A 16,104-nucleotide genomic window follows, 5' to 3' on the forward strand; every position below is an offset into this window, starting at 1 on the left:
ATTATAACTTGCAAGTTATAATTTATGTCTGTCCTTATTATAATAGTAATAATCTCAAAATAACAGACACTTTGCAGTTAGGGGAATACAACCATTTGAAAAATGTTATTGGTATTTTCCATCATTAAATCCTAATTATTTACTCAGTGTGTTGTGTCATGTAAATTGGTCCATTTCAGTTCCGTATTACTTTCTCCAAAGCCTGAGCCTTCAAGCAAACAGTGATAAATCTTTTGCTTTCCTCAAAGTGCTTCAGTGTTACATAGCAATAAAAGCCATTATTTCATTTCATCTTGTCCATTACAAGTATCTTTTCCTACAGTATTTGTTAGTTGCTTTAAAAATTACATTTTGACACCTTTGTGATAATTTTAAATTACTTTTTTAGTGAACTGAGTATTTCTAAAAACTGGAAGACAATTCTGTCAAGTTTTTACTCACAGAGGGTGCAAAAATGAGAAATTTTTATCACAAATAAATTAAATTAATAAGTTTTTTAACAGTAAAACCAAAATAATTGTATTGTAAAAAGCATTTTGTTAGGAATATGTTTCAGCAACTGAAATGATCAGAAATTGTAAAATGGAATTTACAGAATGACACTTGCAATGTGATATCTGCCATTTTTTTTATGCTGTATTATTACCAAGACAGAAAATTAAGCTCAAACGTGGACTTCAAACATTCACATTGCAATAAATAAATCTAAAACTGCCAAAATAAACTAGAGATACCCTGTCAAGCTAAGTTCTTTTACCATTTATATTTCAGTCAAAATCAGTATTTTGAAGACTTTACTATAGAAGTCTAATAAACTGAAATCACTGGAAAATTTATGTTTAAAACTAGTAAGTCATACTCTGAAAGTACAGCTTGATGGATTTTTGCATGGCAATAATTGGTGCAGTTTTGAAACATTTTCTTTATGTACTTCTCATATGGATCTAATGTCTTAGTTTAAAAATTGGTTGGGTTTTTTTGTCTAATAATCTTAAATTACATATATGTGCAATCTATGTACTTCCATTGTTTCAGTGGTGTTTTCTATTCTGATTACTTTTAAAAACTTTATAGTGAGAAATTATGATATTACTATGAAAGTGCAAGTGAATTCTGTATTAGGTAGAATGCACATACCTGTCAAATGCTACATTTACAAATAGAAACTTTTAAATGCCTGTTAATTACTGTTCTTTGATCGAGTGATACCTCTGGTGATATTGTCCTTGGTGTCTGCACGCACATACAAAGTAGGAGTCAAGGCAGAAACAACTGCTTCAACTCAGTAAATGTATTTATATATTTATTATTCACATGGATAATAGTTATGGTATACTCACTGAACAACTAAATGCATACATAGTAAGATCTAAATATAAATTTTGTGTAGAGAAGGTTGAAATTTTTAGTCACACATATTACCAGAATAGCCAAATAAAATTAAGCAAAATTTTGTTCTCACCAAAACAAGTTCCACATTGACTAGTTTAGGAATACAGTATTTTAAAAAGGCATATTTTACCTTTAATGGAAGAAAACAGAAATATTTTTGCTAACAAAGCCAACACTAAAAAACTAATTTTTGCCTGACTTAATGTAATGTGAACTGCAAGTTCAAACCCAGAAAAGTCTTGCTAACACGTAGTACACTCCTAGCTACACAATATCTGAAGAAGATACATTACTGCTTCAATCGACTGTTCACATGGCCCACCGGCTAAACTTTCAGCAAGGCATTAATCTGAACATGCTCAAGAAATCAGTATTTAATAGCAAAAGTAAAATTGCACTTAAACCAACTTCTCTTCTTAGGAAGGATTGCTTAAAAATTGTAATAGGAAAACCAGTGGGTGCCCACACTGCTTCGGTGCCTTGTTAACCCAGCTCCTATTCCAAATCCATTGTATTCTGATGCTGCAGTCAAGCAACAATTGGACAAGTTAGAAGTTAATAATGCTTAACTTCAAAATTTCACAAATTACCAGAATTCTGGTTATCCAACAGGTCAAGAGAAGGTAATCACTGTTTTTTTCCTCCCTCCAGTTACCCCAGATGGGTAACCAACCCAATAATCATTACCTTTCTGAAATTTATACTGGACAGTAAAGGTGCTGATGGAAATTTGGCTGTAATCAAAACCCAGTCAAAAATGAGCATTATAATTGTCATTATAGTGAGCAGTATAATTTTCATTATACATTCTCAAAAGGTATACTCCAGCCTTTTAACCAGAGCAAGACTGCATGTTAACAAAATTTGGGATATTTGTTACAGCAGAATGCAAGAATTACTTTTCATTTTACTCTTTCTCTTGTCACTTTTATTTAAATAATACAATTCTTTCTCCCTTTCATTTGTTTATACCACTTAGGAGTTAAAGCCTTTGAAAAACAATCACAACTTCTATATTGGGAAACTACCTATCATTTTGTGAGAAATTTAGAAGCAATATTCAGCTTTTCATGCTTCCTATCATTTTCTACTCCCATGGGCTCTCAAAAACCACATAGGACAAAGTGAATTACTCCTTCCCATGGAAAAAGGCAGATCAGAGATCATGTCTCTAAGGCAAAATTAATTCAAAGTCCAGATAGATTGATACTTCAAATGAGTCCAAGTCATTAAAAACCTGGATCCTGATATATTTATATTTATATTTATATTTACTTATCATCATCTCTAGAAGTGCAAGTTCAAGATTAGCCAATTTCTTATGGAAATAAGTATCTCCCAGGAAAATAAACAGTTCATTTATCAAAACCATATAATGTCCTTCCAAATGAATGGAACATCAAGACACAGTTACTTCCAGCTATAACTATATAAGCTCATTAGCTAGATCATACTGGTATGACAATTTGGTAGTTTTACGACTAGCAGTACTTAAGTGGTTATAATTATAGTATCTGAAAGGTAGCATCCTAGTAAGATGAATGGAGAACATCAAAAATATTATGCTTTTTCCTAGTTGGCAGCCACATCCCCTAAAGTAGCTAATGGGGTTTTTAGGTAGTCAGCATTTGTCAGGACAAGACAAATAGCATGTCTTTTGACTTGCATAAACTTTTCCAACCTTTCCTGCTTTGAAAACAGTACTAACAAAAAATATGTTCAAGTACAAAACTAGCTAAATCTATGTGTAAAAACCATATTCACACTATTAATTTTTTTAAACAATACACAATTCAAGAGTAATTGATAATATTCAGATTAATTTTTAAGGAATTTAACATCAGAAAATTTAAAAAGGAAAATTAGCTGCCAGATAATCAAAACAGCTTCCAAATTTCCATTTGGCTCCTCATTTTTTCTTTTCTTGTTTTGTAGATCAAATAAATGCTTAATATTTATACTGGATTATTTTGGGTTTAATGCTACTTTCTGACCCAGTTTTAGAAGAGGCACCTTATTTAATCACATTGCAGTAAGCACATTCCAAAATATTCAGAATTGCACAGCACAATGAAACAGGTCAACCATTAATAAAGTCAAGTGTACAGAAATAAGGACGTAAAATGGAGATCAGAGGACGAGAGACAGAACATTGCATAGAATATCCAAAGGAAAACCAAAAATAATGTTTATGATTTATCTCAGAACTAGCAAATATATTTCACAGAATAAAATAGTGGAATCTTGACTATATGTATGTGAATGGTTATACTTCACTTGAATGCAAACAGGACATGAGATCTACCCAATAAACTTTTAAATCCCCATGAAAACTTACAAAAATAGATTTTGTTTATAAGATGAAAATAAAATGGAATATATTTAAAATAATTCCTTACAACATCTTACAACATTTGGTACTGGGGGGGAAAAAAAAAAGCACCAGCAAACAACACACATGTGCTCTGCAAAAATTGTTGACTGACTGTACTTTGAGAATTTCTTCTTAACACGTTATAGCTGTCCTTGCTCTGACAGGCATCTTAGATTGTTACAGGTGAAGATACTTAAAAACAAATGAGAAAAGATTTAAGGTATCAAAACCCAGTACACTAATAAATTTAGTCTATATGACACATGCATTATTCATCAGTCAGAAAGGGTAAGTAATTTAGCTGAATTATACAAAAAATAAAGTATTCTATATTTCTCAGCTATCCTAACTATTAGCTATCCTAATTTCTTGTATTGATTTACCTGATTTCATCAAATAACACTTCTTTGGAACATCATTGAAGGGTTAATTGAAACAGAAGACATTTTACCATCAAGTAAGCAAAAAATGCCAAACCAAAACCAGGACTTCCAGAAGCAAAAGATGGAATTGTAATGGCTACTTACATGTAATGGAAAACACTTCACAGCCTGATAATGGTGAGATAAGGAAATACTGACATATATTGAATATGTGGGATGGCAAAATTATCTCAGGTCAGACCAAGGATAACTGAGAAATTAAAAAAAAAAAACTAGTAAAACTAAATAATCAACCCATGCTATTTATTGGATGGTATGTTAACCAGAATCATAGTGCAATTGGGAAAAAAAAGAAAAAAAATATTCAGAGAGAAACAGCTGAAACAAAATAACCAACAGTAACAAGTCTGCAGGATTTATTTTAAAGTAGGTTTAGATTGCTCCTATGCACTAAATGCCAGCTAACAGCCTTTGGTTCCATGATCCAAAAGGTATTTAGTTGATACTGTCATGAACTTTTCTATGATATCAACTGAGGTACAAGAGTAGGGTCATCTGGGAGACTTTCTTGGAAAATTTCAAGTGAGGAACTAACACTAGGGTAGATCCATCTAAAAAATGTAACAATAACCATATATACGCACTGTATATAAAACAAGTATTCTCCCACATTAAATGTTTCATTTATTATTAAAATGCTCACACCCTATAAAATATTAAAAAGTGTATTACAAAGACCCAGGTAAACAGAATCACAGAATCACTAAGGTTGGAAAAGACCTTGAAGATCATCAAGTTCAACCTTTGACCAAAGCCATCATTGCCAACTAAACCATAGCACTAAGTGCCATGTGCAATTGTTTATGAATCCAAACATACAGTAATATTAAACATATAGCAATGACTTAAATTTTAAAAAGTGTAAATTAAGACACAGTAAAACTATAATGGAAATTATTACAGCACCATTGCAGAAATCCATGTAACAATGCATGCTTTTTATGAAAGGAATAAGGGCAGAAATCAGCTGAAGAAATTCTAGGGTGAAGGTGAAGAGACCGTCCAGAGTGTCTGTATATAGCACATTCTACTTTATTTATACTGACTTTTTTCCCTCCCAAATACTTGAATATTCTGCAGATATCAGTCTATGCCATTACACACAGGAACTACTGTGGTCTAAGAATAGCAGTACAGGGTCTTTCAAGCATGAAAATCATTGCCTGTGAGTGCACAATTTAATATCACCCTAAGAGACTCAGTCTGCTCAGGATTTCTTCAACTTCAATCTATTGGCACATCTGATGCCAAAATCTACTTGCTAGAATGTGACTGAGTGTACTGGGGTTTGGCATACAAGAAACAAAGTCTACCTTAATTAGCACACTTTCCAACAATAGAAAATAGTACCTTGAATTAAAGTGTGGGAATCTGTTAAAGATCTGAGCTCCTCAAAACTTTCCCAAAGTAGACTTGAAAATGACAATACACTTATTACTTATATGGGTTTCAGCATATTTGACTGGACATGTAGTTTTCTTCCCTGCCCTATCCTGTGTTAAAGAACTTAGGCTTTTCATTCTAATTTGAATAGGAACCTGCACTATCATTAGCATTTACAGACCTATATAGGTTTAGAATTTACTTTCAGAATCTAATATTGCTTACATAAACACATTTATTTTTAATTATTCTTAAAGGTTTCTGCAGTTACGAAAAATACCGGTCACATAGAACAACCTTATTGTGGTAAACACAGTAACTTGATGTTCTGATGACAATTTCTTGGATTTGAGAGAAAGCAAACTACTTCTACAAGACACCATGCAAAGGACTAGCAAAGGCAAGTGAAAGTACAAAATTAACATCTGAAAATGTATCTGTCACGTTCCTATTTTTATCTACTTGCTGATGCACTTGATTCAGGTTTCTACAACGCCTCATAACTGGAAACTCTTACTGTGCTTCCTAATTGCTAAATCTAAATAGTCTAATTAGACTAACTACTGCACAATGCTTTTCTTCATCTACAGATACGCGTGGTACCACTATTCATAGTATTCTCTATCTGAGAGCTGAGTTACAGGACATAAATTATCACTTCCTGTTGAATGACAATGGTATTTCCACTCCGTGAAAAAGGCCTTCCACTAAAAGACTTTTAATTAGTGTAATTAACATGGATCCTAAAGGCCACACCAGATCAAGCAAAAGTACCGCATTATAAAAACAAAGGCCTTAAATTGTGTATTTCAGAAAACTGTGATAAGCTGGTGAAGGACTTCAGAATCTCTTCTTGTCTTATTATCCCTTGTATTGATTGAAATCTCTCCACCTTGAAATTGTTGGTGAGGACAAATCTATTGAGTCTCATTAAATCCAGCATAGGAATGAAGTCCCCAGAGCATTTGGGACCACTAAAGCAGATGCTACACATTTTAGAAAAATATTCTCTATCCTTGAGAATATGAACTACAGCTGCAACATGAAATAGACATCAATTTATTTCCATAAAAGCTCTAATGTAAAGGAGTTATTGTAGAACACAGCATCCTTAAAATTTGTACTTGGAGAAAAAAGATATGTGAAGTCAACCCAACCTGATAAAACAGATTATAGATCTTTACATGCTGCTCACTACAGCTAGATTTGAAAATTTCTGGTCCTCAATAAATATATACATAAATCAAAGCAAGTTTATGACCTCAGATTTATCAGAAATCTTTTTTCTTTTCTCAGTCTACTGTTTCATACTACACATTAACATCTGCACAACGATCTGTTTTTCTCAATGGTACCCTGTTAATGTGAACTTTGAATATGTGAGCCAACCATACTGCCTGAGCTACAGCACAGAGTGCCTATCTGACCACTAACAGAGAGGTCATTGATCTTGCTGTAAGGGACAATATATCATAGGATGTACACGCTGATAGGCTCAATGCCATTTGAAGAAGTAGGAAAATATTCCTTTGTGACTGTATTTATGGAACAGCTGACACATCCTTATCTAGCTGTTGCAGACTGCATATTATTAATGCAGAGAAGACAAACAGAACACAGATTTGTCTGCAATAGTTCATGCCTCTCTCATTCAAGCAAAAAAATAGACATTTATATTATTTCTATAGATGCTGAGTTTTCCAAAAGCCTGCTGTGACTTCCCTAGGACTGCATATCTTGCGATCTGAAAAATTCATGTTACTTTGAAGCAATTACAATTGGCTATTTTATACAATTCTGCTCAGAAATACAGAATAGGACTGTCATGATAAATTAATTCCTTTCCCCTTCCAAAATTCTCTTGATTCAACTTGCTACAAACATTAGCTCTAGTGGACTGTGACTTTGGGAGCTTCACTTACTCCTTTTTTCACCTTTCTTTTTTTTCTGTATTTTTTCAGGTTTGATATTTTATGAAAAGACAACTTAGCAGTTCCACAATAGTAATTTTTTAGCAGATATAAGTTGGCTTTTGCTGGTTTAAGAAATTTATGAGACCTTACTCCTCCATGTAAAAAAATATTGAATTCAACATCTCCAAACCAGCAAATTTTAATCTTTTCTAAGTTGGGAGTACTTGATAGCTATCAAAAACTAGGGCTTGTCTTCTAAACCACACTATTCTTGTTATAAGGTAAGATAGGCAGAAGCTTTAAGTCCTGCCTGAAGCAATTCCAAATGTTCAACCAAGCCCAGATTAGAAGGGGCTTGACCCTCTACCTTATCAATATAACCATCAATTTTACATGTTACTTTAGCAACTATTTTTCGTAGGGTATGTATATGTATGAATGTATTTGTCTTGGTTTAGGGCAAAATTTGGGAGAAAACCTCCAGTGGGGCTCCCCCCGGGAAGCAAACTCACGTGGTTCTTTTTTTCTCACTCCTTAACCAGTTTGGGAAGAGATTTCTCTGAGAGAAGTGGAAAAAACCTGTTTATTTCACAGGCACAGCACTACCCAGCACAAAAATGAATGATATCACATTACAAAACCTCTCGCTCTTCAGAAGAGATGACAAACTTCAGAGGGTCTCTTTCCTGTGGGTGTTTGCTCTGTTATCAGTCTCTCTGGCGCTGGAAAATGCCGCTGCCTAGGCTGGGCTCTCGGTAGTCCACGGGTGCAAGCTCCCGGTGCTCCCCCGAGTCCCCAGTCCAGAGCAGGTTCGATTTGTTTCAAAAAAGGGAAAGAAAACAGTCCAGGAAGAGCTCTCTGCTCCAGCTAGTTGGAAAGCCAAGGCGATCTGTGTCTTGTTGTCTGCCTGTGCTGTAGTCAAAGCTCCCGATGCGGGGGGAGCAAGTACAATCTCTGATAACAGACTCGGTGCTTCTTTTCCACTCACTTTTACTCTGAGATGGAATTTTAAGAATACAAAACCTGTGTCTGGGTTAGGTGGACGAATGGGGATACAATTTAACATCATAATCAACTCAGGACATTCTACTCCTTATCTCTATATCGTCGACTTACTGCTAAAACTAACATTCTAACTCTGCACACATTTACATACATAGAAACTTCCCCTCCGTTCTACTTAAAAAATACAAGCAATATATTTATCATGCCTCTGTCATGCCTCACACTAAGCTACTGAATCTAGACTCTCACGTTGGAGAGCTGCAGGGTTCCCCACTCTCTCATTTTACTCACTCAAAACACCATCTTTCACTTGTTCATACTTTCAACAGTTACGCATTTTCTTCTATTTCATGTTTGCGTGGTTTAATGTACAGACAATGGCAGTAACTTTTTACTCAATGATCAGGTCTCCCTGAGGTACACATTGTGTTGTTCTATCTCTCTGCATTATCTACCATGTACAACTTGGTCCTTGAGCAAAGACAACCCCACGAATGGGTTTGTCTGTGCTCGAGGTAGAATTGACTTAAACTGTCTTCTCTAGCAGACCTCTGACATGTACCACTGGGACTTTGTTTCCGTCTACTACATGTAAAGACTCAGACTGGGCAGGACCTGCTCGGTTGGTGGAACTTCTGGTGTTGACTAACCAGGTGGTTTTTGCTAGATGTTGTTTTCAGTTTTTAAAAGATCTTTTACTCAGTGCTTTTAAGGTAGTTTTTAACAGTTTATTGTATTTCTCTACTTTCCCGGCTGCTGGTGCATGCTAAGGGATATGGTACACTCACTTAATGCCATGTTCCCTAGCTCAGCTGTTTATAAGACTGTTCTTGAAATGTCTCATTGTTTGATTCAATCTTTTTAGGGGTGCTATGCCTCTAAAGGACTTGGTTTTCAAGTCCCAGGATGGTGTTCCAGGCTGTAGCATGAGGCACAGGGTAGGTTTCTAACCATCCTGTGGTGGCTTTTACCATTGTGAGCACATAGCGCTTGCCTTGGCGGGTTTGGGGCAGTGTGATATAGTTAATCTGCCAGGCTTCTTTATACTTGTATCTGGACCACCGCCCACCGTACCAGAGGGGTTTCAACTGCTTGGCTTGTTTGATTATAGCACATGTCTCACAGTCATGGATAACTTGAGAAATGCTGTTCATGGTTAAATTTACTTCTCGGTCTCGTGCCCACTTATAGGTGGCATTTTTACTCTGATGACTTGAGGCATCATGAGCTCATCGGGCTAGGAACAACTCTCTCTTATGTTCTCAATTCAAATTTATTTTTGACACTTGTATCTTTGCAGCTTGATTTACCTGCTTATTATTTTGGTGTTTCTTATTAGCTTTACTCTTGGGGACATGGGCATTTACGTGGCGGACTTTCACTGGTAGTCTCTTTACTCTGGTAGCAATATCTTTCTACTCTTTAGCAGTTCAAATTGGTTTTCTTCTACGTTGCTAATTAGCCTCCTTCTACTTCTCTAACCATCTTTACAGAGCATTGGCTACTATTTATGAATCCGTGTAGAGGTAGAGCTTTGGCCACTTCTTTCTTTCAGCAATGTCTAGGGCCAGCTGAACAGTTTTGAGTTCAGCAAGTTGACTTGATCTACTTTCTCTTTCAGTGGCTTCTGCGACCTGTCGTGTGGGGCTCCATACGGCTGCTTTCTACTTTCGGTTCATCTCTACGATGCGACAGGAATTATCAGTGAAAAGAGCGTAGCGTGTTTCTTTTGCTGGCAGCTGGTTATATGGTGGAGCTTTTTCAGTCCTTGTTACTTTTTCTTGTTCTTCATCTGTGAGACTAAAATTTTCACTTTCAGGCCAGTTTGTAATTATTTCTAAAATCTCAGGGCGATTCAGTTTACCAATACGGGCACGCTGCGTGATGAGGGCAATCCACTTGCTCCATGTGGCACTGGTTGCATGATGGGTGGAAGGAACCTTTCTCTTGAACATCTATCCTAGCACTGGCAGTCGGGGTGCTAGGAGGAGTTATGCTTCAGTGCCAATCACCTCTGAGGCAGCTTGGATTCTTTTATAGGCTGCTAAAATTTCTTTTTCTGTTAGGGTGTAGTGGGCTTCGGACCTTCTGTAGCTTCTACTCAAAAATTTTAATGGTCAGCTTCGAGTTTCTTCAGGCACTTTCTGCCAGAGGCTCCAGGACAAGCTATTGTTCCCGGCTGAAGAGTAGAGCACGTTTTTCACATCTGGTCCTGTTCTGACTGGGCCAAGGGTTACTGCATGGGCGATTTTTTGTTTGATCTGAGCAAAGGCTTGCTGCTGCTCAGGGCCCCAGTGGAAATCATTCTTCTTCCGAGTGACCAGGTAAAGAGGGCTCACAATCTGACGGTATTCAGGAATATGCATTCTCTAAAACTCTATGGCACTTAAGAAAGCTTGCGTTTCCTTCTTATTAGTTGGTGAAGACATTGCTGAGATTTTGTTGATGACATCAGTAGGAATCTGACGCCGTCTATTTTGCTACTTTACCCCCAGGAACTGGATCTCACGAGCTGGTCTCTTAACTTTGCTTTTCTTGATGGCAAAATCAGCTTCCAGGAGGATCTGGATGATTTCTTTTCTTTTCTTAAACACTTCTGCTGCTGTGTTTTTCCACACAATGATGTCATCTATGTACTGTAGATGTTCTGGAGCCTCACTCTTTTCTAGGGCAGCCTGGATCAGTCCATGGCAGATGGTGGGGCTGTGCTTCCACCCCTGGGGCAGTCGGTTCCAGGTGTACTGCACTCCCCTCTAGGTGAAGGCAAACTGAGGCCTGCATTTTGCTGCCAGGGGAATGGAGAAAAATGCATTAGCAATGTCAATAGTGGCATACCACTTCGCTGCCTTGGACTCCAGCTTGTACTGGAGCTCCAGCATGTCCGGCACGGCAGCGCTCAGCGGTGGAGTCACTTCATTCAATGCACGATAGTCTACAGTCAATCTCTATTCTTCTTCAGATTTACGTACAGGCCAGATGGGGTTGTTGAAGGGTGAGTGGGTTTTGCTGATTACTCCTTGGCTCTCCAGCTCTCTGATCATCTTGTGGATGGGGATCACAGCATTTCGAGTTGTTCTATATTGTCGGCGGTGCACTGTCGAGGTGGCAATTGGTATTTGTTGTTTTTTCACTTTCATAAGTCTTACTGTAGATGGATTCTTGGACAGTCCAGGCAAGGTGTTCAGTTGCTGGACACCCTTTGTTTCTACAGCTGCTATCTCAAATGCCCACCTGAATCTTTTTGGGTCTTTGAAATACTCACTTCGGAGGTAATTTATGCCTAAAATGCATGGGGCTTCTGGGCCTGTCACAATGGGGTGTTTCTTCCACTCATTTCCCGTCAGACTCACGTCTGCTTTTACCAAGGTAAAATCCTGTGATCCCCCTGTCACGCCAGCAATAGAAACAGATTCTGCCCCTACATGTCTTGATGGGATTAGCGTGCACTGTGCACCAGTGTCAACCAAGGCTTCATATCTTTGTGGTTCTGATGTGCCAGGCCAACGAATCCACACAGTCCAAAAAACACAATTTTCTTTAGCCTCTACCTGGCTAGAGGCAGGGCCCCTCTAAGCCTGGTTATTTTTCTTTCTTTTGGTATATGTCTTGGATGTTCTTTCAAGGGGATCGGACATGTCATCATCATCATACCTGGCAGTTCGGCTACGTGCAACTGGAGCTGCTTCCCTTTTGGTGGAACTTCTTTTTGTGACTCTTTGTGCACCCATTGTGCCAGAGCTGCAGTAGATTTCTCATCTCATCTCTTCATGTTCTCTCCGCAATCACGCAGAAAGAACCACAGCTCAGCTCGTGGGGTATACCTTCTCTCCCGATCGGGGGAACGTCTGCGTTGAGTGTCAGGACTTCTGATCTGTACTGCTGAGATTTGGAGAAGGTCTTTTTTAATCTCATCTCTAAGTTTTTTGTGATTCTCTTCTATCTTATCTTCTAATATCTGCAGACGTGTTTCTACAGCTGCAATTTTTGCGTGTGTGGGGCCATGCACGGCATCTGCATATGCTCGAAGCTTCTTTGCCATATCCAGCACGGTCTCTTCCTTTTCATCCCGTTTTATCATTGCTAAAGCAGATGTATATTCTTGTGGCCCAAGTCGTACTAATTTTCGCCACATCACGGATGTACATGGCACCAAGTCTGGATTCTTAGTTGGTATGTCATCTGAAAAAACACTCTCTGCCACTGCCATTTCTCTCAGGCATTGGATCCCTTGTTCGATGGTTCTTCACTGCGTTTGCTGCATGTAGAGATCATCTACACACAGGTATCTTTGGGCTACACTTTCAAGGACTCGTGTCCAGAGACTGCGAGGGTTAGCCCCCCTCATCATCCCCTGGTCAATAACCGGATCATGTGACAGGGATCCCAGATGCCTCGCTTCAGTGCCATCTAGAACTGTAGCTTCACCTGCGGCGTCCCACAGACGGACTAACTAACTAATTATAGATTCATCAGGTCGTCGAGTGTAGTTCTTCCTCAGGCTACGAAGATCTTTCAGAGAAAAAGACTCAATATTAGCTTCTGATCTTGTGCCAGTTGCTTTGACTCTCGGTTTTGTGTTAGGAGGCGTTGAGGGTCCTTCTCCTGCATCATCATCATCATCATCATCCACTGGTCGATCAGTTTTATCTGTGCACTTTCCACTTTTTGTGCTAGTAGCAACAGCCATTGGTTGAGGCTTGCTGTCCAGTTTAGCTACCAGCTTTGTAACTGGGAGGTTGGCTGCAGCCTGAGTAATTGGGGTAGCTGTTGATTTATCTCCCTGTCCCCTTCTTCCTATTTGCTGCCCTACAGTATCTAGTAATGTACGGTACGCATATGCCAGGGCCCAACTTACTGCAATGATTTTTTTTTCTTTGGAATTATCCTGACACTTCTCTTTCAGATATTTCCTCACCTCAGCTGGATTCAGAATTTGTTCATGTGGAAAGTCTCAAACTACAGGGTCAGAAAATTCCTTCAGGATTTGGCCCATATCCTCTCATTCTCCACCCCACTCAGGACTTTCCATGCTTGGTTCAGGGGTCTCATCAGTCCCTCTAGAAATCTCAGCCCTCATTCTAGAGAGGCTGAAGACTGTATAGAGGAAACTTACCAGATTAAATGCCAGAAAGATGGTCTCTTTAACATTCAGGGGAAACTGAACACTCGCCAATAATGATGTAACTGATTCAGAGGAGAAGAAGGAAAGGAAAGGTTGAAAAGCCTCATTCTCTGCTCTTCCTCTAACAAACTGGGTGCATAACCATACCCATGAATCCTTTATATTTGGAACAGACTGCAGCACTTGAATAAACTTCTTGGAAATCATAATCACTAGGCCCAGCCCAATAGCTATTCTAATCCGTGCCCCTCTACTGTAAAAGCTATGTGTTAGGGACAATACCGGGGCTAGTTGTGGATAAGAAAATAAACCAAGGGACCATAAAGGTATTAAAACCTCAAAAAAGCCTAGCGACCAGAAACACATGAAGGCCTGCACCCCAAAAGACATTATTAATTCAAGCAACATGGCTGGATGGCTAGGGACAGCTTTATCTTATCCCAATACAAAGTAATTGCCACTTCAGTACAATCAGTACAGGGTTTTTCCACTCTCTTGTGCCCCACGTTGGGCGCCAATGAATGTATTTGTCCTGGTTTAGGGCAAAATTTGGGAGAAAACCTCCAGTGGGGCTCCCCCCGGGAAGCAAACTCACGTGGCCCTTTTTTTTCTCACCCCCCAACCAGTTTGGGAAGAGATTTCTCTGAGAGAAGTGGAAAAAACCTGTTTATTTCACAGGCACAGCACTACCCAGCACAAAAATGAATGATATCACATTACAAAACCTCTCGCTCTTCAGAAGAGATGACAAACTTCAGAGGGTCTCTTTCCTGTGGCTGTTCGCTCTGTTATCAGTCTCTCTGGCGCTGGAAAATGCCGCTGCCCAGGCTGGGCTCTCGGTAGTCCACGGGTGCAAGCTCCCGGTGCTCCCCCGAGTCCCCAGTCCAGAGCAGGTTCGATTCGTTTCAAAAAAGGGAAAGAAAACAGTCCAGGAAGACCTCTCTGCTCCGGCTAGTTGGAAAGCCAAGGCGATCTGTGTCTTGTTGTCTGCCTGTGCTGTAGTCAAAGCTCCCGATGCGGGGGGAGCAAGTACAATCTCTGATAACAGACTCGGTGCTTCTTTTCCACTCACTTTTACTCTCAGATGGAATTTTAAGAATACAAAACCTGTGTCTGGGTTAGGTGGACGAATGGGGATACAATTTAACATCATAATCAACCCAGGACAGTCCTGCCTGAAGCAATTCCAAATGTTCAACCAAGCCCAGATTAGAAGGGGCTTGACCCTCTACCTTATCAATATAACCATCAATTTTACATGTTACTTTAACAACTATTTTTCATAGGGTATGTATTTCTTTCCCATACTGAAAAAATACTGGCAAAATCTCAACTGTGCAAGGTAAAGTAACCTTTATGAAGAATTTTTTCATGTTTTGAAACAGTCTCATGAAAATTCAGTTTTATTTTCTTTCATAATGTATTCTTGTAGAACTTGTCTGGAAGAATACAGTTTTATACATACCAGTGAAGACATGTCATACTTGTCTTTCCTTTTTTTAATTTTTTTTTTTTTTTTGAGTGACTCCAAGGATCTATTTAACACCTTTAGAAACATTGACTAGAGAATGGAAAATAAAAACCTGACACCTTTATTCACTTTTCTTTTCATTCTAGAATTTACTCCATCTTGCCCTGAATAGATAAATTCCCCCTGCCTTGTATGTATTCTGAACAGCTTTGATAGAAAGTCCACCTGTAGTTTGACTGAGCTACTACTACAATGTAGAAATGATTTAACATCTAGCATCACTGCAGTCAAATAAACTGTAGAGTTTTCTAGGGTATTTGGGGTTTTTTCCACTCCTTTTTATATGCAGCAGCTCTTTATGCTGGTATTCCACAAAATTTATCATTATCTTAGCAAACCACATCACACAGTACAGTGTCAAGTAGACAAGAATGTACTGGGCACTACAAGCTATGAAGTGCTAACCAAATACATCTTTATAAACCCAGAACTGTTTCTAATTTGACTCAGGCCTAGCTTCATAATTCTACTGCAAACTGCACACTCATCCTACATAAGTAAGATGACAAAGGGAAGAAAAATTTTTGGGAAAAATACCCGGCAATACACAACTTCAGAAAGCAGCTCCAAGATAGTAGAAGGCATGTGAAAGTTTATAAAATTCTTCCTTGCCTTCTTCCTTCTTAATCTCTCTAAAAAGGAAGTAAATGTATCTCCTATATTTCTTACAGATTGAAAAACATACATATTTTCATAAACCCAGAAGATGGTCTGAGTAGTGTGTGCTTGACAGATCATTAGAGTGAACATTTTCCCTGACATTCACCAAACACATAAAACTGTTATGCAAATGTATATATTGTTCCAACTTTGTGAACTAGTTAACCATTTCAAAATATATATATTACAGCAACAATTTTTCTAGGTAATTTTTATAGAGCAGGTTTCTTGGCAATTCAATCCTATTTTTCTTCAGATGCAATGAAATCTGAATTTTTTAA

General features: G+C 38.2%; 1 protein-coding gene across 1 annotated transcript in view; it reads right to left on the reverse strand.

Annotated features, from left to right (window-relative positions):
* The window catches only part of CNTLN (centlein), a 197,961-nt gene that overhangs the window by 112,366 nt on the left and 69,491 nt on the right, over window positions 1–16,104 (reverse strand). Inside the window, 2 exon segments of the mRNA XM_088054637.1 lie at window positions 12,332–12,626; window positions 12,966–13,257. Coding sequence (XP_087910763.1) covers window positions 12,332–12,626; window positions 12,966–13,257 — 587 coding nt within the window.

The sequence above is a fragment of the Pseudopodoces humilis genome, chromosome 4 (genome assembly GCF_049639895.1).
Source record: "Pseudopodoces humilis isolate 2021_Gansu_Grassland_sample_001 chromosome 4, ASM4963989v1, whole genome shotgun sequence".
In the NCBI taxonomy this organism is placed as follows: Eukaryota; Metazoa; Chordata; class Aves; order Passeriformes; family Paridae; genus Pseudopodoces; species Pseudopodoces humilis.